Here is a 24,503-nt window from a genome sequence, read left to right as displayed (position 1 = left end):
CCGGTCCGCGGACCGGTGCCGGTCCGTGACGACGTTCCTGCCGGTCCGCGAGGTAATTTACAATTTTAACCATAATTTCAAGATGCAATATGTTGAAGGTTTGTCTATTGGTAAAATAAAAAATCATCAAATTTTAAACTGATCCAGAACTTCGTGAGGTAGCATGTTCATTGTTCAATCAATTTGACTTGAAGCTCAAGCCGTGTCATTTGACGATATGCGAGCGACAAGTAAAAGCTGATTCGCCAAGCCGCGCTGTGTGCGATCCTTCGTTTTGGATTCATTAATCTTGCGCAGAACCGTAACTGGCGTGCCCCAAACCCCCAATTGGAGCAGGGTTGAGCTTGAAAGAACCCAAAATTATTTTTTGCATTAGCATAAATTATTGAGTATTTTTTTGAAAATTTATCCAACTTTTGCGCGATTTACTGTCAATTTCTTGATTATTGGGTGCCCTTTCTCCAAGAAATATGCATGATTTATAGAAATAGGCATTTGACGTCAGCCATTTCCGCGCCACGACGCATCAACATACAATGAAGTTTGGGCTAACATGGAACTCCAAAAAGTGTGTCAAAATATTCGGCAGCGAGAAAACCTTGGCCGAAAAAGACTGCCCTTTGTTGACCGAAAACTTCGATCTATATATGTCTAATGGTCCATAGGCGCTTAAACGGCTGGACACGATTCTCGCTGTCCTGACAATCTGCGTACCCCATAGGAAAAATACCATACCACAGAGACAAATTATTTGCCAGTGAAGAAATACTAATTTGGAATCGTGTCCGTCTTTTGGTTTAGTACGCTTGGGCGAATCCAATATATAGGCTACTCACTACATACCAGACAGTATATGTCATGAAATAATGACATGTCACGAAATAATTATTCCAACAGGCCAGCCCGAATATGTTTAATTAACGTGTCCTAAATTTTACAAGACGGACACTTCAATTAGCTCTACTGGGAAACCTGATAATTCTGATAATTCATGTGTTTTCGTGCGGAGCATTGTATGCGTAGTAGCCAGAGTGGCCTATACGTCTGGTGGTAGTGGGCAATGATGAGCAAGGTTGCACGAAAAGGTGCTTTGTTAGACTCCGAAACGCTTCATCTCTCGATATTGCCGAATATAATAGCCTAATATTATTCGAGATAGCGTGGTAGGTTTCATCCGCGGCCTTCGGCACGAAAGACCGTGGACGGCTGTCGGCGGTAGCACGTTTCTCAGGGCGAGGCAATTTTACATCGACTCAGCAGACCCACTACCGTAAAATCACATGAATGCCATCTTTATCATATTTATTGACGATCAATACCGTTTAACTGTCAATCCCTAGCACCATATACTTGCAACAAAACGGTGACATAAGTTATACTTTGGGTTAATTTAATTTTGGAGGTTCACCGGTCCGCCGAATATTTTTTGAAATTTTACCGGTCCGCGAGGTGAAAAAGGTTGAGAACCACTGGTCTATACGTCATTATCGACGAGAATTGGCTTTGAAATGACATTGTTGTTGTTAAAATACATTCATTAGATACGATTTATTCCTTGTATATGTGGATAAATGGGCGAATAATGTATCGATTCAGCAATCCGGCCCGCCAAGTAGGCTACTTAACTTTCCATTATCCGACCCGCCGACTGGAGAAGCTTCCCGCCCCTGCCTTATGTGGTTACCTTTGATTCTGTGCCTCAAAGTCGTCGCGGATCGTCAATTATGACGTAGCAGTTGACATTGGATGCATAGCTCTTCGGAAATTACAATTGAAAATGTAGGGTCAATATGGCTATTTTGTCGAAAAAGGTTCCCGCCCCCTATGATAGACGGTCCTGCTTCTATCTTCGCCATGTTTCACAACCACTATATGACAGTGTTGGGATCAAGTCACTACCTTCGAGTCACGAGTCATCTCGAGTCATTGCACATTTTGACTCGAGTCAAGTCAAGTCAATCGATTTTCGAAGGTGACTCGAGTCAAGTCAAGTCACTCGTTTTTTGGAGGTGACTCGAGTCAAGTCGAGTCAAGTCAAGTCAAGTCACGAGTCAATTCAAAATTCAAGTCAAATTGAATTTTCGAAGTACGAGTGATGATTCAAAGTCATTACATTTTGCTAGCTGTGTGAATGACAGATTGGTTGGTGATATCTCTTGAATCAAATAATGAGTATCAAGTTAAATATACGTGCAAAAAGGCGTTGTATCACTCACGAACTCTTAGAGCTGCTAATAAAATACGTGAGCCAAGATGGAGGATCGAATACGAAGCGCCAAGAAGTTGAAACAAATTGATATGGTACAATACACTACCCATCAACGCATCCGTGAGATTATAAATGCATAAACTATATTCGTTCGATTCAATCATACTAGATGGTTGGCTAAGCTGGGCATTTCGCGATGTGAGCACTGAGCCGTCTAACAAACAGATATACGTAGGTATTAGATTATTCTACAGCTAGTATAAACGTAAGCTGTGATCATTTCGTTTTCGGTCAATATATTTGTGATGTAACAATGGAGGATCAGTGAAAGTACAATCTGTGAATGACTGGTTGCTCTCACAAGTCACACCAGCGTATCGCGAAGAATCCGAACATCAAAGAGATGCAGCTATTTAATTGACACCGTTTACTAGATGACTTGAAATTGACTCGTAAATTTTGCTCCGAGTCACGAGTCAATCCACATTTCTGAAGCGCCGAGTCAAGTCAAGTCAAGTCATTTTTGCAAAGTGACTCGAGTCAAGTCAAGTCATGCGAAAAGTTGACTCGAGTCTGACTCGAGTCAAGTCATGACTCGAGTCATCCCAACACTGCTATATGAATCAGCTTAGCAACGCGAAGCATTAATCTCAAGCCGGGCCCGGATAAGACACGGAATCGTAGTTTCGGTGGTGTGCCCGGAATTAATCAATCAATCGACAGATTATATTTGCATCTGCCTAAGACACACACACAATGTACAATGCGATATAAAAGACACACAATGCGATCTAATGAACAGACATGGGGATGCCGAACAACCAACCAGTCGGGGTCTCTTGAAGTGGCATCGACCTCGACCTATAGTGCCCGATGCCGCAGTTTTCTTCGATGTTATCCTTTCTTCGCCTATCATCTTTGGAAACTATTTCTTGCTCTTTCTTTTCTTTATGGGATCCTTTTTGTTGTCGTAAGAACAGGCAACGACACGGGGGACGAGGAGCCCAAACCTCCGACGCCGGGAATCGGACCCAGGCCGCCTACGCTCACCACTACGCTATCGCCCCCGCTTACATTTTAGATGAGCATGAATTTGACATACTCAAATTTAGTTGTAGTCCAAAGGCACTTGCTGCTCTTGCTAATTTCCAAAGCAATATTTGAATTAGGGTTTGCTATTTATATGGAGCAGAGCATTGGTCACCATTTTCAATTTTTTTTACTTGAAATTTAAGCATAGTACCTATAGGCTACTCTTACCTCATGGCCTTATCTTACCCAAAACATAACTAAAAACTCCATAATTTCGATTTTCATCAGCACCGGTTTAGTATCTTTTATTACTGGTAAAATGTTTATTAACGTTTTTCTCCATTGTAAAATTTTGTTGAACAGCTTCATGGTAAATCAAAAATTTGTATGACATATATGTCGTATAGTATTCACTCAGTTTTTTTAAAAAGCTAACATCGAGACCTATGTTATGCTAAGAGTCGTTTGATCGAAGTCTACCTTGCTCTGAATTACAGAGCTTCACAGCAAACTTTTTGAAAAAATGACCTGAAATTTGAAATTTCAGAATGAAATTTCTCCAGAGGGGTTGCACATATTCCTTAAAATTTTAGCATAACACAGCACTGTCCTAATAGTTCCTAAAGAAAGCGTTGGATTGAAAAAAGAGCATCACAGTTTTGAGATTTTGTATTCCCCGTGTCGGTGCATTTTTTCTCCTTCAAATCCACAATCAGCAGGGTAGAACAAAATTTTGTGTTTTTGTGGTGTCCGGTCAATACCGAGAATGCTATTACCGATAATGCTATTACCGAGAATGGACATTACCGAAAATGGACAATACCGAGAATGGATATTACCGAGAATGGACTCCAACGAGAATGGACATTGCCGAGAATGCAATATATGTAATGTAGGCATGTTATGCATATGAACAGGTCGTGTGTGTGCATCACGGCGTGGCCACATTCGGTATCGATTCTCAGGTATAGATTTCTCGACAACGTCCGTACCAGTAAGCCATATTCTTGGCATTGGTCATTCTTGGTAATGTCCATTCTCGGTAATGTCCGTTCTCGGTAATGTCCTTTCTCAGTAATAGTATTCTCGGTAATAGTATGGAACCGTTTTTGGTGTATGGCATAGCGACATCTAGCGACTGTGAAAATTTCATGGCGATGGGGGTAGGCACCTGAAAGTTGGGTTTTTGACTTGCTACTTGCTAGTCCCCTGAAATCGTTTCGAAGTGCTGAAATTGATTTTAATTTAAAATATTGTGGTTCTAATCAAAATAAGCTATTCTCCTGTTCCTAACATCTAGGGTTACCATATTTTGGGAATCTGAGAAGAGGGCACAAAAGGTAATTTCTCTGGCTCAAGTCCCGAAAAGCCCGCCGGACCGCTAGTTGAGCGCTGATTTCCTATATCTCACTCCAATTTCTACATGCAATTCACAAGAATCTTCAAAAAAGATTACGTATGGTAACCAACATCACTATTCCTCATTAGCTGATAGGGCCTCGGCTGTGATTATAGCAGTCCACGGAGGTAGAATTAGCTGATATAAACAGGGTTATTGCCTTGACGTGCAGGTGCTCAGACACTGACCGAGACGATTAGACAACGACCTGGGGTTTCACCACAAGCTCAACGAGGAGATAGTTTTCCAGCAAGTACCGTGGCCAGCTAACCTTGATATCGATTCTTTAGTAGGTGAGGTGTTGTCAGCAATCGTGCGCAGCTAGTAGCTCAAAATAGAACGAAAGTGATGACCATGACATTTTTGTTGTATTTCTTTGAAACATTTCTGTGGTAACTATCCCCGTCGCCCATATCAGAGAGCACAGCGTTGTTCTGACATGAAGTTTTAAAAACGTGATTGTCCAACTGTACTGTGTGGCATATTTTAAATCGATGACGAATTCATGCGGCCTGTGGCCTCTCCTAAAGCAGCTCGCGACCCCTGGAACAGACCTTACCAATCTTAGTGATTCAACATATCCACACCCCCTGGGAACAGGTTGGTCAAGAAACCCTGATGTAGCCGCGGCAGTTCTCTCACCTATAACATAACTAATTGTAACAAGGCCTAACCACTAGGGTGGAGTGAAAATGACTTTTTTTTCAAATCGAAAAAAGGGCTTCCTCAATCCTGACAAATGACCTAAAACTAGGGCTGGGCAAAATCGAGTACCTGAGTGATTCGATTCTGAATCACGTAATATGCTTCGAGTCGAGTCGAGTAATCGAGTATCACTCGTTATGACGTCATAACAGAATGTAATACGTCAAAGTTCAAATATGTACCGTTTATGCCCCCACAGCGAATATAATGCATTCATCCATCTCATAAATGATATTTTGGTATTTTTTCGACCATACCGATGTCATTCCACTTGGTAACAATGTTGTGGAATAATCATGACTTCGGAAATGTGCTACGTCCAGTAACCTTCGTAGCTTCGTACGATGTGTTTCGTATCATACGATACCGCCAATCAAGGTTTCAAGGCTTCAGCAGAGAAAATCAGTGTCGAAACTATAATATCTCGTAGATAAATTAACTTGCAGTGGCGAGAAGCGTATAATTTCAGTACTCGAAAAAATCGTATTTTACTACTCGACTCGAATCATTAAAATTAATACTCGATTCAGATTCGAGTACTCGAATCATTGTGCCCAGCCCTACCTAAAACTTCAATAAAAAGTGACTTCAGGGCAGGGTTGTAATGACTCGAGTCATGACTCGACTCGAGTCAGACTCGAGTCACGATTTTTTTATGACTCGAGTCATGACTCGACTCGAGTCAGACTCGAGTCACGATTTTTTTTATGACTCGAGTCATTTTCTTGAAATGGGAAAATGACTCGACTCGACTCGAGTCAATATTTGGATTGACTCGACTTGTACTCGAGTCATTACGCATGACTTGACCCAAGTCATTGACTCGGCTTATTTTATATGACTTGAAGATGAAGAAATTGGCGAATAAAAATGGCTAGATCAACGCATCCGACGAATTCTGCCGACATCGCTATTTGTCACCACTGCTTTCGTTGCACTTGTCTGATATCAGATATGCCGCCGTAAAAACAACAGAAAATGATACATAGCAGCAATGCATTGTACAAAATCGTCCAGTGATGAAGAGGTAATAGATCCTGCCCAATTAAAGTAGGCTACTCAAGACTTTTCAATTATGCAAGCAAACAATTGAATCAAAGTTCATTAGAGCCAATGAAATTACTCAGATGGTGAAGAGACTGATAAGCTCATGTGTAGATTTGAAGGCGATGATTCTTTGCATTTTTGGGCGACTAGAAAGAATGAGTATTCAATGCTCTTCAGTGTGGTTCAAAAATGCTTGTGAATTCCTGCACCTAGTGCACTAGTGGAACGTGTATTCAGTAGATGTGGATTCATTCTACGGCCATGCCGCTTTAACATATTTGAGGATCTCCTTTCCACATTAGTATTTTTGAGGTGTAACTCATTGATTTGATCTGCTGTATGTGAAAACACACAATGCCCCTCGTCCATTTGACGTTTTTTTTAGGTATGTGCATTGTACACATGAGTAATAATGAATGGCTAATGTTGGGTGATGTTTGTACAATATGGCTGTTCTAAAATAACTTCTTTTTTATTTTACTGGGTGGTTACATGATAAAATTGTTATGTTGCATAAAAGGAACACTGAATCTGGCTTAATTTGAAAAAAGTGGAATCAATGATGAGAGGAGAATATTTTGGATTTGAAAATAAATGGAGTATTTTAGTGAGAAATTCTTTCATATGTTATAATATCATGAGATAGCCGGTAAAATTCGAAAATCTCTATTTGTAATTAGTCTAAAATTTTCTTTCATAGCTTTCTACTGGTTGGAATTGAGCCAAATTTGATTTTTTAGGCAATCTAGCAATTTTAAGAAGTAGCCGGAAAATTTGAAAAAATGTTTTTGAACAGCCCCATTGTACAATTATTTCTCCAATGCTGTAACTGCGGTGTAGTCTGTAATGCAATTGGGAAAACCTTTGGTATAATCAAAAGGTATCTGTTCTGTTGTCACTGCACAATGCACATAGTTGCATGCACGCTTTTACAGCATGCTGGCCTGTTGTAAATACCTCAAACATGCATCTATTGATTCTCTATCAACTAGTATCTTGACGTGAATTTGTTGGTTCTCTATCAGCTATTCGTAAGCTATCGTCGATGTGTTCATAATAAAAACTGAATGCTTGTATTGGTGAAGTATATCAGACTGACAAGAGAGATATTTGATTTTAAGTTCTAAGATTAGTAAAGTTATCTTTAGCATCGGTAAATGAGGCCAGGACCTGTCCGTTATCTGCCTAAATGAACACGTGGCAAGACTCTGATAGGGACAAAATGAGCATGTTTCGCAAACAGGGAATTCGATATCACCCAGGCAGGATTGAAAACATGAGTTGAACATGACTTCAATACTGTGACTTGGACTCGACTCGAGTCATAACACCATGACTCGGACTTGACCTTTTAAACGGTGACTTGGACTCGGACTCGAGTCTGTGATGAATTGAAAATGACTCGGCTCGAGTCAAAACTACAAAAGTATGATTGACTCGTGACTCGGAACCATGTGACTTGGTTACAACCCTGCTTCAGGGTATTACCCCCATTTTCCAGCCGGCAACCCCCCAATTTCTGTGCGTAGGGGGGTAAAATGGCCCATCTCGGCAACCGCTGGTCGTAGCGTCATGATATATAGCTCAAAATCTGCGGAAACATCATGTTTCTATCTGTCTTAAGAAGAAAGTTTTCTCTATTGTGAACACAAAACGAGTTATAGCCAAAAAACAATATATACGCACATTTTTGTTGAAATTCGGCATTTATTCTGACGAATTGTGATCTGTCATCAGTTATTTTGAAAAGAAAAGTAACACACTGACAATACCGAATATTGGGCCCATAATACAAATATATTCACAACACAGTCCTTTTAAAATCGGTTCAAAACACCATAATGAAACACTCACATTTAACGACTTATCGAAAATGCATTTTTGTGTCAAATTTTTTCATCAGTTTACGAGACGTAATTTTTTGGCAAATGAGGCCATCTCGTCTTTCAAATCCCGAAACTTGTGCTGATGCTTCTGTTACAAGCTTTACATGTCGTTCCAGTGTTTGATTATGGCATGGATGAAACAAAATCAGAGGCTTCTCACGGCATTCTTCCAACTCTGCATCAGGTAAGTGCTCAATCGCTGGAGGAAGTTGTTGATAAGGTTCAATATCAACCAACTTTGCTTCCAAGTTCAACTTTGGGACACAGACTAAAAGAATAGGACCGCAGTTCAATCGGTTGGAACTGCTATGACTTTCAATGTCCATAAGTGAATTTTGTTCAGCGGCATGTTTTCGAATCGCAAGCACCTTGGTCACACCCAATTGAAAAAAAAAACTACATGAAGTGTATCTTGTTGGCCAGCTACTCAATTCAAAAAGCTCTCGCCACCACTTTTGGCCTTTCCAAAGCTCCCATCCGAAGTTGCGAATGACTTAAGTACGGATCAGTTATATGCTTATAAAATGTGCTGGGCAATTATTCAAGGAAATGTTGATGATGATCTGGCTTATTTGGAGGTTGGGCCAGTTGTGCATTCAAGATGGCTAACTTTGGGATGCAGAGTTTTACGGTATTATGTGACAGTTGATGAACCGTCTTTGAACCTGGAGATTCCGGTTCGTTTTTGCCTTGAAGTATATTTTCCGACTTGGTTTGAGATCAAGCTAAACAAACATATAACACACGGATCCAGAAACTTCCAGCACTTGATTCAACGGGTTTTGAATTTCTCTGACCAAAACGTTCGGGAAATTGCTTTGAATGTGGTGATAAGAAACGGTTATTTCGCACACCCCGAAAATATTATGATTGCAATGCTGGCAGATGATAATAAAGACATACGAAATAAGGGTCTGACCAAGGTGCTTGCGATTCGAAAACATGCCGCTGAACAAAATTCACTAATGGACATTGAAAGTCATAGCAGTTCCAACCAATTGAACTGCGGTCCTATTCCTTTATTCTGTGTCCCAAAGTTGAACTTGGAAGCAAAGGCATACCACGAGTTGGTTGATATTGAACCTTATCAACAACTTCCTCCAGCGATTGAGCACTTACCTGATGCAGAGTTGGAAGAATGCCGTGAGAAGCCTCTGATTTTGTTTCATCCATGCCACAATCAAACAGTGGAACGACATGTAAAGCTTGTAACAGAAGCATCAGCACAAGTTTCGGGATTTGAAAGACGAGATGGCCTCATTCGCCAAAAAATTAAGTCTCGTAAACTGATGAAAAAATTTGACACAAAAATGCATTTTCAATAAGTCGTTAAATGTGAGTGTTTCATGATGTTTTGAACCGATTTTAAAAGGACTGTGTTGTGAATATATTTGTATTATGGGCCCAGTATTCGGTATTGTCAGTGTGTTACTTTTCTTTTCTAAAAAACAGATGACAGATCACAATTCGTCAGAATAAATGCCGAATTTCAACAAAAATGTGCGTATATATTGTTTTTTGGCTATAACTCATTTTGGGTTCACAATAGAGAAAACTTTCTTCTTAAGACAGATAGAAACATGATGTTTCCGCAGATTTTGAACTATATATCATGACTCTACGACCAGCGGTTGCCGAGATGGGCCATTTTACCCCCCGACGCGCAGAAATTGGGGGGTTGCCGGCTGGAAAATGGGGGTAATACCCTGAAGTCACTTTTTATTGAAGTTTTAGGTCATTTGTCAGGATTGAGGAAGCCCTTTTTTCGATTTGAAAAAATAAGTCATTTTCACTCCACCCTACTAACCACCCCACAGCACAGCCTGCAAGATCACACAGACTCATAATTCCAACATTCTATACTTAGAAACCGTAAATGGAGCGCTGATACTATTCATATAAAATCATCACTTTTTGTAGTGAATCTTCGTACTCTTTAACGTGCTGAAGACTCTCTTATAGTGATACGCCATTAATGGCAAAAATATGGCACCCAGACAGAGAACCTGAAATTAGAAGTTGATACAGGTCAAATTCAGCACCTTATTCACTGATACTGCCCAAGTTAAGATGTGAGGGAAGAATTGTTTTCTTGCAATAGGAGGTCTGTGGTCCAGAGCCAAGTCCCCAATCCAAGCACTAACACATACTATTACATTAACATTGGTGCCCTGCAATCGACAGATGTGTGTGTAGATTAAGAGGAACAGGAACGTTACAGTGCGAGACACACCGATCTTAGTCACGAGTTGCCAATATACAAAAAAAATTGAAGTGTTCAAGTAAGATAATATTCGTAGGCAGTGCAATAGCTCTTGACCAAAACCACTGTAATATTCCAAGCCTTCAACACGATTACCATTCAAGCGTTTTTATTGCCTAATTTCTCATCGATGCTCTTTATCGTGACATTTTCTACTGCTGCAACAGTAATGCCGCATTTTCTCCAAAACGTACCTTGAAACCAAGCTCTTTCCTATAATCATGCTGAGGTTCCGAAGCCCAGCGTAGAAACGTCGAAACGTCTTTAGCCAACTGGCTTTGAGTAGCAGGAGTGCCTACACAACAAACGAAACAGTCGTAAAAACAATTCTACACATGAGATTGGACAAAATCAATTTACCATCCTCGTATTCAATAATTTCGTTGTAAAGGGCCTGCGCCATTCCGATAGCTTGTCCGGGGAAATAGGGATTGTAGTATTGTCCTTCCTGCATCGTTACTCCAGCGGGCGCGTCTACATATCCGGTGAGCAATGAGAAGATATAATCCTATAAGAAACAAAACGGAATTGTTAGCATCAAAGTATTATTCCAATGCAAGTTCACGTAAGTACTAAGTAGACATTGCCCGATTAAGTGGAGACTCATCTCTAGAGGTGGTCGAAGTAGTCAATGTTGCTACTACAGTGAAGTAGAAGTACGCCGTAAATTTCTACTTAGTCACAAGTACAAATGATAATTCCCAAGACACGTCAAAACTACGTAAAGTAAAAGCAGAATATGAAAGGTCTGAAAACTGCCAGAGTAGAGAGTCTCTAAAAGTAGATTTGGTTGCGACGGTTGCTTACTTGTACTGGTTAATCGGAGACGGCTACTTTCAAATCCACAAGATGCTTGTTCGCGACTAATGTAAAATGACGAAAGACACTACAAATAGGCACGATTTTCGAAAATATTTTCAGTTGCTGCACTACAGGGGCTATTTTATGCGGTCCTTATGACAATTTTACAGTATAAGTAGGCTACAAGTACCGATTTCCAAATACATAATAAGCATTTTAGGCCTAATATTTAGTTGAAACTGAAAACTGTGTAGAAGTGGAACTAGTAAAATAAACTTTGGCGTAAGTCATGAAAGTATCCAGAACTGACTTCAGTACTCCGACTTCGCTACTGACCATGTCTGCATGGGTTCATGGACATATGAGCATGAGCATGCAGCAATTGAGCAAGCGACACATGGGCAAGTGGGTTAAATTTTGGGTTAGGATTAGATTAAGGGTTAGTTCACGGTTAAGCCTGGGGTTAGAATATATACCACGGTTAAGCCTGGGGTTAGAATATATACAAGGGTTAATATCGGGGTTACAGTCGGGGACAGCCGGACAGGGTCAGTTTTGGGTTATAAACCCACATACTATAGTGACGCATGCTAAAGTGTCGCATGCGCAACTGTCATTTTTCATTGTATCGCATGCTCAATGGCTCATATGCAGGGCAACCGTTTGCATGATCCCTTAGTAGCCTACTTTGAAATTGCACGACACCAATCCTGCTTACCTCGCAACCATGTCTAGCCAGCACGATGTAGCTCAGGTCTGGTGGCAACGCTCCGTTATTAGCGTCACGAGCGGCTTCCTCGTTTGGATACGGGTTCGGGAAGTAGTCTGACAGTTTTCCGGGCCTCGTGAACATCTCCCCCGCTTCGTTTGGTCCGTCCACAACGTCGACCTGTGCAAATACCGGGATTGTGGAACCAATCGAGATGGCTTTACAACGAGGCAATGTCAGTTTTCAAGTCGCGCGTAGATAAAGGTGAATGACCTCACTCAAACCATTTCAGTTTATGACAGGGTGAAATCAGCATTGCTACCATGGCTGTGGAGTCGGTTTACTTTACCACCAACATCTCTGTAAATCTACTAAGACACATGTTTCGTTTATATTATTACTACTAAGTGAATCAACCTATTTTTGATTTCAAAAAAATTGTCCCAACAGAAAGAAATTATGTTCATGAAGGTCCGCCTATGTGAAAAAGTATGAAAACTTCTTTAACAAACAAACTTGTGATATGAGTTGGCAATCATTTCTTGATAGGCAGGTCACCATGACAAATGAAATACACCTCGGGATAGCACAATCACAGTTTTTGAGTTCTGCTACGAGGTCGTATGTTTTCAATCAATATACAGTTTGTATCATTTAAAAATTTCCCATGCTAACATTTGCAGTTGATTCACTCCGAGGACAAAGTCGGACACTTTCAACTAACTGACCTCTTTCGCAAGAGTCTTCGCCTCTTCTTCGGTGTGGGTGACATTGACCAAGTTCCGGAAAGCGATGTAATTCATGCTGTGACAAGCTGCACACACTTGCTTGTAGACCTCGTAGCCACGTCGAACACTAAAAATATAAGTGTACGTACGCATTAACATAATGGGTTGTAATAATCAGTGCTATTATTGCAGAATATGCGAACAATAAACAAAATTCAAATATTTCTCAAAAGCAATTGACCGTATAGCTTCAAATAGTTCAAGTCCTGCATTCTGAGAAAATCTTGATATATTTGAACATGGAATGAGATAATATATTATGTTATTGTTATGAAGGCCTAATTACAAAACTGCATTATGGAGTTGAGATTTGCGGGCTATAATAGGCCTTTTGCAGGACTTCGATCACGTGACTAGATACGCATAGCAACAACAAATTGGTTAGCAAGCTACTTTCTCGCGCACCTGCTTCAGTGCTAAATATCGCATTGTGTGCTATTGATTTCTGGTTGTAAACGTTTCGGAAATTTGTTGTAGAAGTCATCAGAGATTCACCTATGCTAGATGTCAATCCTGTACATAAATCATTTAGAATGATATCGTCAGAATTACGCAGAAATCCATCGGTAACGTAGTCGTATTACGGTACTCAACTCTGATCATATGTACTTAAATTTATGCATTTGAAGTAAAGTGATTGGCTTATATTCTGGTACGAGTATTTGTTAGTTCAAGCAGTACTATTTGTCTGTTGTGGAGCCTGATTTTGGATGGAAGATATGGCTGAAGCAACCGGGACCCGCAAGCATCAGGATATACTGTCTGCTGGTTTGGGTGCTGGCCTGCTGGCGTGCTGCTATAAAACAAATGTCGCAGAACACACCGGAAGTATCTTTTGGGAGAACCTGCCGTCAAGACTAAGCAAATCAGTGCACTTTATTGTTGCCTTATACAATGCCAATTTTATTACCACTACTTCGCAACTGCGATTGAAGTGGATTTGGCAAATCACACTCGATTTTGATAAATAGTTGATGTCACATATGTGCGATATTTAGCGAACTAAGGGAAGTAACTATCATATAACTCTTAGAGCAGCTCAAACGCAGTGACAAGATCGGTCATCCTATACCGAGAGGTGGTCAACGTGGTCATTGTTGGGAACCGAGTAGAAGTAATGCCTTAATTTATACTTCAGTACAAGTAGCACTAATTACTTCCAGGACATGTCCAAAGTACTTCAAGTGGAAGTAGAAATGAATTTCTGAAAAGCGGTCAAGAAATTCGTTACATGAAGTAGATTTGGTTGAGGGTCACTTAGTTTTAGAAATTGATGCCATGTGACAACTGTAAACATTGCATGTTGCATCTTCTTGATCAACGCAAAAGGGTGATGACACCACAAATAAGTGCAATTTTCAAAAATTAATTTAGTTACCGTGGTACTGGGGCTATTTTGCCCAGTTGTTATGACAACCTCACGCTTGAAGGGGATGCAATCATGCGCCAAAGCTACTTTCTAGTTGACAAAATCCCAAACCTGACAAAAAAGTACTACCTAAAAAGTGTCAAGTAGAAGTGCTGGAAGTAGCCTAAACTCGCTAGTACTCAGGTAAAAGAGTACTTCGTTGCTGAACCCCTCTGTGTATTGGCTCAACCAACTCAGAGACATCCTCTAAAGACGACTAACATTGTTTCTTTCGCATTGACTCCGTAATATTCTGAACTTATGATATTCTTTGATTCATTGAATTTACAAATAAACTTGCAAAGAAGATCGATTTATTAATTTTTGTGCATTCGATACCCAGAGCATAAGAAATAGTTGAAGAAAAATGGATGTTAACCTTATCAAGTTCAATAACTGCCGAGACTGTTATGCCTATGTATTTTCCTCTACCTCCATAGCCACTTGTCTAGACATATTCATAGCATCCACAGAAGAGTGCTTGTCTTGCTGTACACAAATGAAATATCATTTTCAAAGCAGACATCAACATCGGGAAATAAGTTCAGGACAGTTAGTCAGTGGTCAGATCATCTGCTGACATTTTCTGTTGGCATGAAACCACGCTGCCTTCCACCGCATGACCAAATTTTATGTGGTGATAATAATTGGCTCCAGGCTGAATTCTTGACGAGGGCTTCATCAATTTCTTAGTTGCCTATGTTCGGCTCTCTTGGGATAATTCATCGGATCATTAATCCGTATGCATGTGGTATAGCAATATGTCTTGAAACTCAAGATATTTGCACTGTGCCATAGAGTGAAGTAATCCAATCCAGGCAATCAATCAAGTAATCCAGGCCCGGGACAGTTTGTTTCACCCTCAATTGGAGCTGATGATCATTTTCCTTCGGGTAGTGGCACTTGGCAGCATGACAGAATGATCAATAACTTGTAATATAGGTGTAGAGGTCTAAATATTTTGAATTGTTTAACTGAGAAGTCATACAATAGCTTAGGATATTTAATATATATATGGTATGTAGCACATTGCATGAATTCATAACACATCAACGTACTGGCACTGGCAGTCATTGTCTCTTAGGCTTAAAAATAGCAGTATCCTATATATATTGCAATCGATATCAATCATCAAAATGCTGCAATGATTACCAACTACCGCTACAATACAACTATAGTTTACTATCCACACCTAACTTAATGCTGCAATAAATATCACGCAGTCAATGTCCTGCAATGTCGAATTTTGTGTCATAAAATCATAGTTGACTACCAAATAACGGCTACAATGTCGATCATTTTGACGCAAGGAGTTTACATAGTTCATGAATCAAAGACATCCAACATATTTGAATCCTTGCGCATCTCCATGACACTTGCGAACGTTTACAGCCCGAAAACGATAATATACTGTATCCGAAATACGGCTACGTTAACGACGGATTTCTGCGTAATTCTGACGATATCATTCTAAATGCTTTGTACAGGATTGGCATCTAGCATAGGTGAATCTCTGATGACTTCTACAACAAATTTCCGAAACGTTTACAACCAGAAATCAACAGTACACTATGCGATATTTAGCACTGAAGCAGGTGCGCGAGAAAGTAGCTTGCTAACCAATTTGTTGTTGCTATGCGTATCTAGTCACGTGATCGAAGTCCTGCAAAAGGCCTATTGCCTAGTGGTTCTGGCACTTTCGCTTTGAATAGGACTCGCCTCAAATCTACATGAAAATGATTGTAAAAATAGGAGGTAAAGTTTCAAATACAGTTAGACAAGGAGCATAAGCACTACAACAGGTCCCATGTACTTACAAAGCAAAAGCACTTGTTAGTGGACACTTGACAGAGCGCGAGTATATGATATAATTGAAGACAGATCAAATCAATATAGAATATGCATCCAGAGAATTTAAACATCAGTGTGAGTGCGACAATGCCCAGAATTGCAGTGTCAGAAGTGACCGACTAAAAAAATGTACAGAGCAGACCTGTATGCGATGAAATGTAGTAAACCGGGTACCTGGCGGTGTCAAGGGTCTGCAACAAGCCGCCATGGCTCCACGGCATGCTTGGAGGATGTAGAATTAAGTCCGACGCATATACGGAATGATGCAGTAGCGCAACTGTTCCTGATCCAGCAACTGCAAGAGCCGCACCAGCACCAAGAGCCTGCGATGATATGAAAATTTCATTAGGGTTTCAGTAGTAGATGGCTTTTTTCAAGCATATGGTAGCACAACAGAAAATTACAGTAAAGTCAAATGTATGGGCTACAAACCCACACTCACAGACGTGGTAAGGTAACTCATATTGTAAAACGGTAAAACTAGAAACTTCAAGATGCACAGTGATTGTTGATTTGGTACCACACTAGCTCAAAGACTTTCCCTACTTGCATTGTGAGGATTGTTTTTGTGCTCAGGTTTACTGAATACACGAAACTTGGTTCGAACGCGCATAATACTGAGATGGCAGACGAAGACAGCATAATGGTGGAGCGTCTGGCCTCTTGATCGATAGGTCGTGGACTCAATCCCGGGCTGGGTCAGAACACAGACCTGATATCCACGAGGCCACGACTTCCCGCTTGACACTCAACATTCCCGGGACAGCATATGGAGGGATGGTGCAAGACTTAGAAAGCCTTGCAAGGCTATATCTGCACCTTGCTTGTCCAGTGGAATATGCACATCATGGACTCATGGTATGCAAATGCAAATTATGCACAGATAGTGTGTATGTATATCACGAGTCGGTGTATATGCCTCAAAAACATCAAGGACAATATACTATGTCATACACCGATATGGGATTAATGATCTGTACACAAACGCTAAATCATACACATACAAAATGTTCTAAAATGAAACAAATATGAATTGTGCTGGGAGTATTTTCAGATTCAACAAGTATATTTGATTTCGCACAATTTCGTTACCATGTCGGATATCTAATGACCCCACAATAGTTCAGGACAGGGTTTCTTCATGAAGGAGATCTTGAAATGCTAGATCCATAATCAGGAGACTGGTCCAGTCATTTATATTGAAATCAATATTCCATGGCAACACAACACATAAACACTGCTTCAAAGATGGGCAAGCTGACCATGCCTAAAAGAATTGAAATCTTCAATTAGACGAGAACTGGAAGAATAGTGACCCTGAAATATGGCCAAGGTCAATAGCAACCACTGTCATATAATGAGATTTAATAACCAAAAAGATAAGAATCTATGACAAAGAAAAGCACAATCTAATGAATACCGGTACAGAAAAAAACAATTACAATTTTCGCCTTTCTCGAAGTCGTTGAGAAATTCTTGCCGTGAAGTTTTTCCGCTTGCCCACGAAGAAGATTGGAGGTGCCGATTTTGCGGAATATTGCAGCCATATTGATCAGAGCTCACTTATATATGATATAAAGAATTAAAACCCAGTGACAGGATACCACCTCCGCTACAAAGATTCAATGTAACAGTGATTATTAAATTCAATATACTGTCTTTCAGCACACACTCTAAACACGAGAAAATACAGAATAGCATTGAACTGAAAATTCAACTGCACATTTAATATGTATATGTCTACACCAGACTTGAGACAGTGGTTGTTTTCAGCAATATTTGCACGTGAATGAAAGGGTTTCTCACATACGATAATTCTACATGTAATAAAACGAAAAGTCGCATGTGAAGTTACCACCAATTCCACTCTAGGGCATACATACGAAAAGAAAACCTTTCGGTTCTTGATATGCAATCAATCTCTAAACTGCTAGAACAGATAGACCCAGGTAGGCAAGTACAAAAGTTCAATGTTGGTTTTTTCACTTGCCAGCCAATAGTTTGCTCAGTTTTGCCATGTTCCTTCTTAGACAACATCCTCTGTCTTACATATTCAACAGTTAATATAAAGCGGGAATGAATGGTGTACGGTACGACTTACATAATACACACACACACAACACACACAGGACTCGGCGGTTCTAAGATCAGTTATCCTTTTCTTACTTTTTTGGAGACTATATTCTAAAGCTGCAACTACAAATACAGTTCCGGAAGAGATCAACCCAGCATTTCAGTGCACCATGTACATTCGGTCCACAATATAGGCTATTGCCAGTATAATATTTGCAATATATCAAAACTTTCTAGATTCAATGAGTTAGCAAGACGAGTTCCGGTGCCGTACTATACTGATTGTATAATAAGTCAAAAAAAACTCTAACATAAGTAGGGAATTGAGCTGGGAGTGGGAACTGGGTAACAGTAACACCACTGGCACCCCGTTTGGAATCGGTGGCAGGTGCTCCCCTGACGGCTTGCCGGGTGCCTTGCTCACTGCTCACAATGTTCCTCATGAATTGGCGCCCCGTGCTCACCTGACAGGGAGGCTCTTGCTCACTGCTCACTGCTTGTCTTACCCACGCTATTCTCTCCATAGTTTTTCTTGAAGATCACTCTCGACAAAAAGTGATAGGGAGGATTTTCCTGCGAGTAAATCACTTTTGTGCGGGTGGCCTATGTATTTCTTATTGGCAATGGTGATTTTCTCGCAGGAAAATCCTCGGTGTCTCACAGGGAACGAGATTGTCTCACAGCAATTTCACCTGTGTCGAGATTCTCTCACAGCAAAATCGTCAATGTCTCACAGGTAACGAGATAGTCCCACATCAAAATCGCCTGTGCTCACAGAGGAATCTTCAATGCTCCCCTGATATATCAGGCAAAACGTACCGAGATTCCAATCAGGACTGGCACTAACACCACGTAACACAGCGTTAGTACCATACATATTTATATCCAATGTCACGACGTCCTATAAATCGTTGTAGAGAGATTGAGTTGTAGACTTCATAAAAATATATATGGAAAGTACGCAGTAAGTTACGACTATTTCCGTTCCACCTTATCATATAAATTCATTACCGGCCGGTACGGTACGTCTGCTGCTGATGCTGAATGACCCAAGGTCTTAATCCAATGAAGCAGAACGCTTGATCGCCGTTGGATGACGCTCTTTGATAGAGCCCGAGGTGCAAACTAGGGCAGGGCAAAATCGAATACCTGAATGATTCGATACTAAATCAAGCATTAATGTTCGAGCCGAGTATTCGAGTACCACTCATGATGACGTCAAAGCAGGATGAATGATGTGGAAGCCCTCACCATACACCGGACCACGACCTGACATATCGATCTCGCCTTCCGTCACGTAACCTGATTATATCCCTTGCCATATTATATTGTCATTTTTTACTTTCATTCAATGAGCATGCCTCCTCTTTACATTGCCTAGGCCCAGGTGGGTGTCAGATCCCAATTACTACTCCTAGTCGTTTCGGCATCTTCCTGTCAGTCATTGTAATGTTTTGAAGTGATGACATTGTGTGAATAAACTTTCACTTCATCATCATCATTGGTTTATTAGCAATTTTATCAGTTCAATACACCACAAATTTGCGATACAATGAAAAGACAGGAAGAAGTCGAAGCGACAAGGAGTAGTCTATGGAATCTGACACCCACCGTGGCCTAGGCGATGTAAAGAGGAGGCATGCACACTGAATGAAAGTAAAGAAGATAGTATAGAAGAAGAATGCGACAAGAAATAGGGCGGCATGTCATGGGAAGCGAGATCGATAGGTCAGTCGTGGTCCGGTAATCTTGAGGATGGACTGTATTTATTTAGTAGTAATTGCTTGTATTTCGACTTGAATGTGGACATGCTCGTCGACTGTCGGATGGCCGGCGGGATACTGTTCCACACATCAGGTCCGGCATATTTGATGGAGCGATGATCTTTTCGGTCGATCATATGATATTTGGACGACGTGGACGCGCGTGTGTTGTACTTGTGCGCTTTTGATTCGGAGGTAAAGAAGTCAAATGTCGAATGTTCAAATATGTTAGGGGTGCCCAGGGCTGTGGAGTCGGTTCCTTTTAGCATCGACTCCAACTCCTACTCCAGACGTTTTGAATATACCGACTCCGCCTCTGACTCCGACCCTGACTCCGAAAATTTCAAATTCACCGACTCCGATATTCCTGTAAATCTACTTGGAAAATTATACCTCTAACATTTTTAGAAATGTACGATCCATAGAAATCATGAAAACTGTAGTAACATAAAGAAATTATAACTTTGTGGTGGTCCGAAAGCGAAAAAATGATGACTTCTGCAACTGCAACCGCACTTTTCGGTGTAGGGAGGTTTATCGGGTCCGGTAGCCTGCGATAGTACACGGTGTGGTTCTCTGGCCCCTTCTCTCTCCTATCTGTTATGGTATAATGCTATATCACGTGACTTATCGCTGGTTATAACCCAGTGCATATCAAAGATTGACTGAGATTATGAGACTCATGTACGCTGAAACTTACTGCTAAAACTATCCGAATTACTGTACAATATATCTGGAAAAGGCAATTGTTGTCGTCTCTATTGAACTGCCAGTCAAGAACTACACAGAACACAGGACGTTCGTGTCAGCTACTGCGGAAGTGCCAGTTAAGTATACACTGTAAGCTGATATCCGTAGACCACGGACTTGCCGTATACTATCCGCAGACGACGGACGGGCTATATCTGCCATAACGGCAAGTACGTGGTATACGGATAGCAGCCTACAGCGTATACTCAACTGGTAGTATAGCTGATACGAATGCCTCCTGAGTGAGCTCTTGACTGACAGTTCAATAGACGACAATATTGCCTTTCCAGATACATTGTACAGATACAGACGATTAGTAATTCGGGTAATTTGAGCAGTTAAATCGTACATGAGTCTCATCTTCTGAATCAATATAGGATATGCGCTATCTTATATACCAGCGATAAGTCACGCGATGTGGCATTGTACCATCATAGTCGTTTACAGCACTGCTGTAAACAACTATGTTACCATGATCGGTAGGAGAGAGAGGGAGTCAGGGCTCTGCATCGGTAGGCCTAACGTCTGGTTCGATTTTAGAGAACCTGGAGTCGGAGTCGGAGTCAGAGCATTTTAACAAACTCCGACTACGACTCCAGCCAGTATGTGCAATGTGCATCCCCAACTCCGACGAGTGCTAGAGATATTCTGTGACTCCGACTCCAACAAGAGAAAATTTAACGAAACTCATACTTCGACTCCACAGCCGTCCTCCTATTGGATGATTTGTCCTCCTATTTCAGAAAATTCGAAATGTTCTCCGAGGACGCCCAACTGTCCTCCTTTCTTGCAATTCGACCTCTTTTATTATAGCTTTGACAGATTACAGCAAGGCTATACTATGACACGAAATCTGAAATATATAGACGTCTGAGCGGATCTTTCGTCGGGAGTCGAATTGCATAAATGCTTTTTTTCAGTCTGCACAATAGTATTTCCCGAAAAGATTTTAAAATTATCCGTTTTGTCGAACGATATTATAAAATTTTTGTTTTCTAAAAAGTGTCCTCTTCCGGATCTCACAATACGGTAAACCTAAATATGCCCCATTGCCCATTCGTATCAGCTGATATACTCGCTCGATGGAATACTGTTGTCATGACTGAAAGGATGTTGAAACCGTTTCAATTAATGTCGAGTAGTGATTTGAACACAGGCGAATAGCTTATTTTGAAACAACAATATTATGAAATGGAAATAAATTTCAGCATTTCAAAATGTTCTACTTAGCGTTTTCCGAAATCTGGTGACCCCTGATATATGCGGAATTGCGGATGGCTGACGGCAGATACAACTTTTGAGAAAATAATCTCCAAATAACGAATTGGTGCCCACTGCTTCTAGAATAGTAGGAAAATACAAAATGAACATGAAATTCTTCCGTCATAACTAATAATGCTTTTTATCATATAGTAGGCTTATCGTATAGTTCAGTGGTTCTCTAACTTTTTAGACACGCCCCACTTTATTATAGAATACTGAAATATTTCGCACCCCCATTCGTCATATCACAAAATGCAACCAGAATGCTGGCAATCCCAACGGATAGTTTGATGGCATGGAAGGTTAGGACTGTTGATGAGAGAATTCTCAAATATGAAATTAGGACTAGGCTTATATGCACCGAGCAATAACTATGAATTGGAGGTAAATCGTGCGTAGCGCTAAAAATTCTTTAAGTTGACCGATGCTTCGCGCCCCTGTTCAGCTGTTTCGCGCGCCCGAATTTGAGAACCACTGGTATAGTTGAATACGCGTATACCGCTACACTGCTGTGCAAGTAACGCGAACGAAGAGTCTGGTTATGATTTATGTCAGCAACCCGTCAGTTCCAATGATTTGATATGAAACAATGGTTTATTTGACGGATATAAAATTTCAAATCGTTAATCGGGGTGGGTAGGGTATTATTTCCAGTATGCATACTCCTCGCACACACTGCGTTTATCCACAAGCAAACCCAAAACATATTAACAATAGTTGTGACTTGTGATGATATTGGAATCTATAGGCGGGTGGTGATTATTTTCTACTACTAGCTAGTAAGGTAGGTATATACCTTTATATACGAATACCGGAACAGCACTTTGTCAGTCCCCTCCCCCAAAAAACGTTGGTCTTGCCACCCCCTGCAGGGTGATAAACCAAATAGACCTTCATCGGTAGAGCATGTTCACTGTTCAGTGTTCACCGCTACTTCTGGGCGACATTTTTGTTACACATTATACTGAGCCAGCCTGCATTCGCCTAATAGCGTGAAACGCAAAAATTTTCTATAATTCATGATGGAATTGGTATATATCGGGAATTGGATATATATTGCTAAAAGTTTTTTTATCCTCTCTCTGGCCACGTAATCAGATTTACCGGTCCAGTTGTGAGGGAGGTGTTGTGGAAAATGTAGGCCAAGGGCCCATAAATAATATGTAAACATGTTCGGACGGGCCCGTTGGTATAATGACTTCGTTACATCATGTTACTTCGTGTCCACATGTCAAAATATATTGAAATTGCCCAATCGTACCAAACTAAAAGACGGACACGATTTGAAATTGGTAATTTTTTACCGGCAAATAATTTTTATCTGCGGGATGGGACTTGTCTTGTGGGGGGCTCAGATTGCCAGGACAGGAACATTCATTCGGCTCCTGCCATTTAGGCGCATTTTGAATTTTTCGCAAATATAATACTTGGGCTCTCACAACTCGAATCATCATAATTGATACCGTACTCGATTCGGATTGGTGCTCTGATCGTTATGCCCAACCCTACTAACGACGTATTGACTATAGGGATGGTGTGAACCTATGAGGGGTTCAGGTTCGTATGAATGCGAACCTTTTTGAACGGTTCTGTGTGAACGCGAGCGTGAACGTCATGACGTCACGTGACGTCACATTGCTAATTCGAACCCAACATTTCAGTGAAGTGTTAGCCTATATTAATGTACAAGCAGATACCTAGCGACGATCGGGTCGCATAATATGCCACAATGCTGAAGTAGCCTACATATTGACGTTTTAAACCACGCCAAATGTATCAACTGGGGCAATCAAATGATATAATATTGCCATATAATCAATAGCTTCGGTTGCTTTGCCAACAATTTCGACGAGGACTTGGAAGGGAATATAAGGTTAGGCCTACGCCTTGACTGTCAATAGGCCAGACCGGGCAATGTATTCCGTGTTGAGTATAATTGCTACGTTAATATTGGGCCGAGTCAGCCGAGTGTAAAACGGGTTTCTGTATACTTGCTACCGATATTACCCCTTTAACAGGTTTTACGGCAGTAGCCAACACCCCAATTGCACGGAGTTGGTTTTCATGATACAATGAACATATGAAATAATGATTGACCCCGTACGCCTGCTATAGATGTTTCACATAAGACAACGATGTATTCTTAATATAAATTTCATTGATTGGTTAAAGCATCATTCGCTATAGCTACCTACATGTAGTGTATTTCGCTCTTGATGTTGTGTGATTACGGGTTAAGCTCACAGCAGAGAGTCACTAAATATCCACAAACGGAAAACTGGATATTACTTTTCTAACAAAGCAAGGAAAATGTTTTGGATTGTCAAACTGCATGCTCGTTTAGTGTTGACTTTTTTATGCTGTCAGCGCCATGCACATTCGGTAAATTACAACCAAAAAGGCCATTATAAAGTGAAAATTGTAATATACGAGAAAGGATCACAGTGCAGAACCTACCAAGGTTCGTTTGTGTACGGTGTACGTGAACCTCCAAATTTCCGAGGTTCACACACAGAACGCGAACGTGAACCTCAGCACGTTCACACCATCCCTAGT

At 40.8% G+C, this 24,503-nt stretch overlaps 1 protein-coding gene and 1 long non-coding RNA gene across 2 annotated transcripts; one reads left to right on the top strand and one right to left on the bottom strand.

The window, feature by feature from the left end:
• The first annotated feature begins 5,197 nt into the window (after window positions 1-5,197).
• Window positions 5,198-10,285, top strand: LOC145452058 (uncharacterized). The gene is made up of 2 exons (XR_013919183.1): window positions 5,198-5,326; window positions 10,109-10,285. It is a non-coding gene; the product is annotated as an uncharacterized LOC145452058 (long non-coding RNA).
• On the bottom strand, window positions 10,120-17,741 carry LOC145452057 (cytochrome c1, heme protein, mitochondrial-like). Its single transcript, XM_080330269.1, has 7 exons — window positions 17,541-17,741; window positions 16,273-16,421; window positions 12,780-12,906; window positions 12,061-12,231; window positions 10,902-11,049; window positions 10,736-10,836; window positions 10,120-10,284 (listed from the first exon to the last, which is right to left on the bottom strand). Exons 1-7 carry the CDS (start codon window positions 17,643-17,645, stop codon window positions 10,186-10,188), a joined length of 900 nt encoding a protein of 299 aa, XP_080186395.1. The 5' UTR covers window positions 17,646-17,741; the 3' UTR covers window positions 10,120-10,185.
• Between the last annotated feature and the right edge of the window lie 6,762 nt (window positions 17,742-24,503).

Source organism: Botryllus schlosseri, chromosome 12, assembly GCF_051294905.1.
Source record: "Botryllus schlosseri isolate E-star chromosome 12, Bs_hap1, whole genome shotgun sequence".
In the NCBI taxonomy this organism is placed as follows: Eukaryota; Metazoa; Chordata; class Ascidiacea; order Stolidobranchia; family Styelidae; genus Botryllus; species Botryllus schlosseri.
The sequence above is the reverse complement of the archived record's forward strand: the minus strand, read 5'-3'. Positions and strand labels throughout refer to the sequence as shown.

What these genes read in the sequence shown, in the direction of transcription:
- LOC145452057 (XM_080330269.1), bottom strand. Translation starts at nt 17,645, where the DNA reads ATGGCTGCAATATTCCGCAAAATCGGCACCTCCAATCTTCTTCGTGGG. An exon ending in CTTCGAGAAAGGCGAAAATT is followed by an intron (nt 16,422 to 17,540) that starts GTAATTGTTTTT and finishes ATATCATCGCAG; the next exon opens with GCTCTTGGTGCTGGTGCGGC. An exon ending in CAGACCCTTGACACCGCCAG is followed by an intron (nt 12,907 to 16,272) that starts GTACCCGGTTTA and finishes TTATATTTTTAG; the next exon opens with TGTTCGACGTGGCTACGAGG.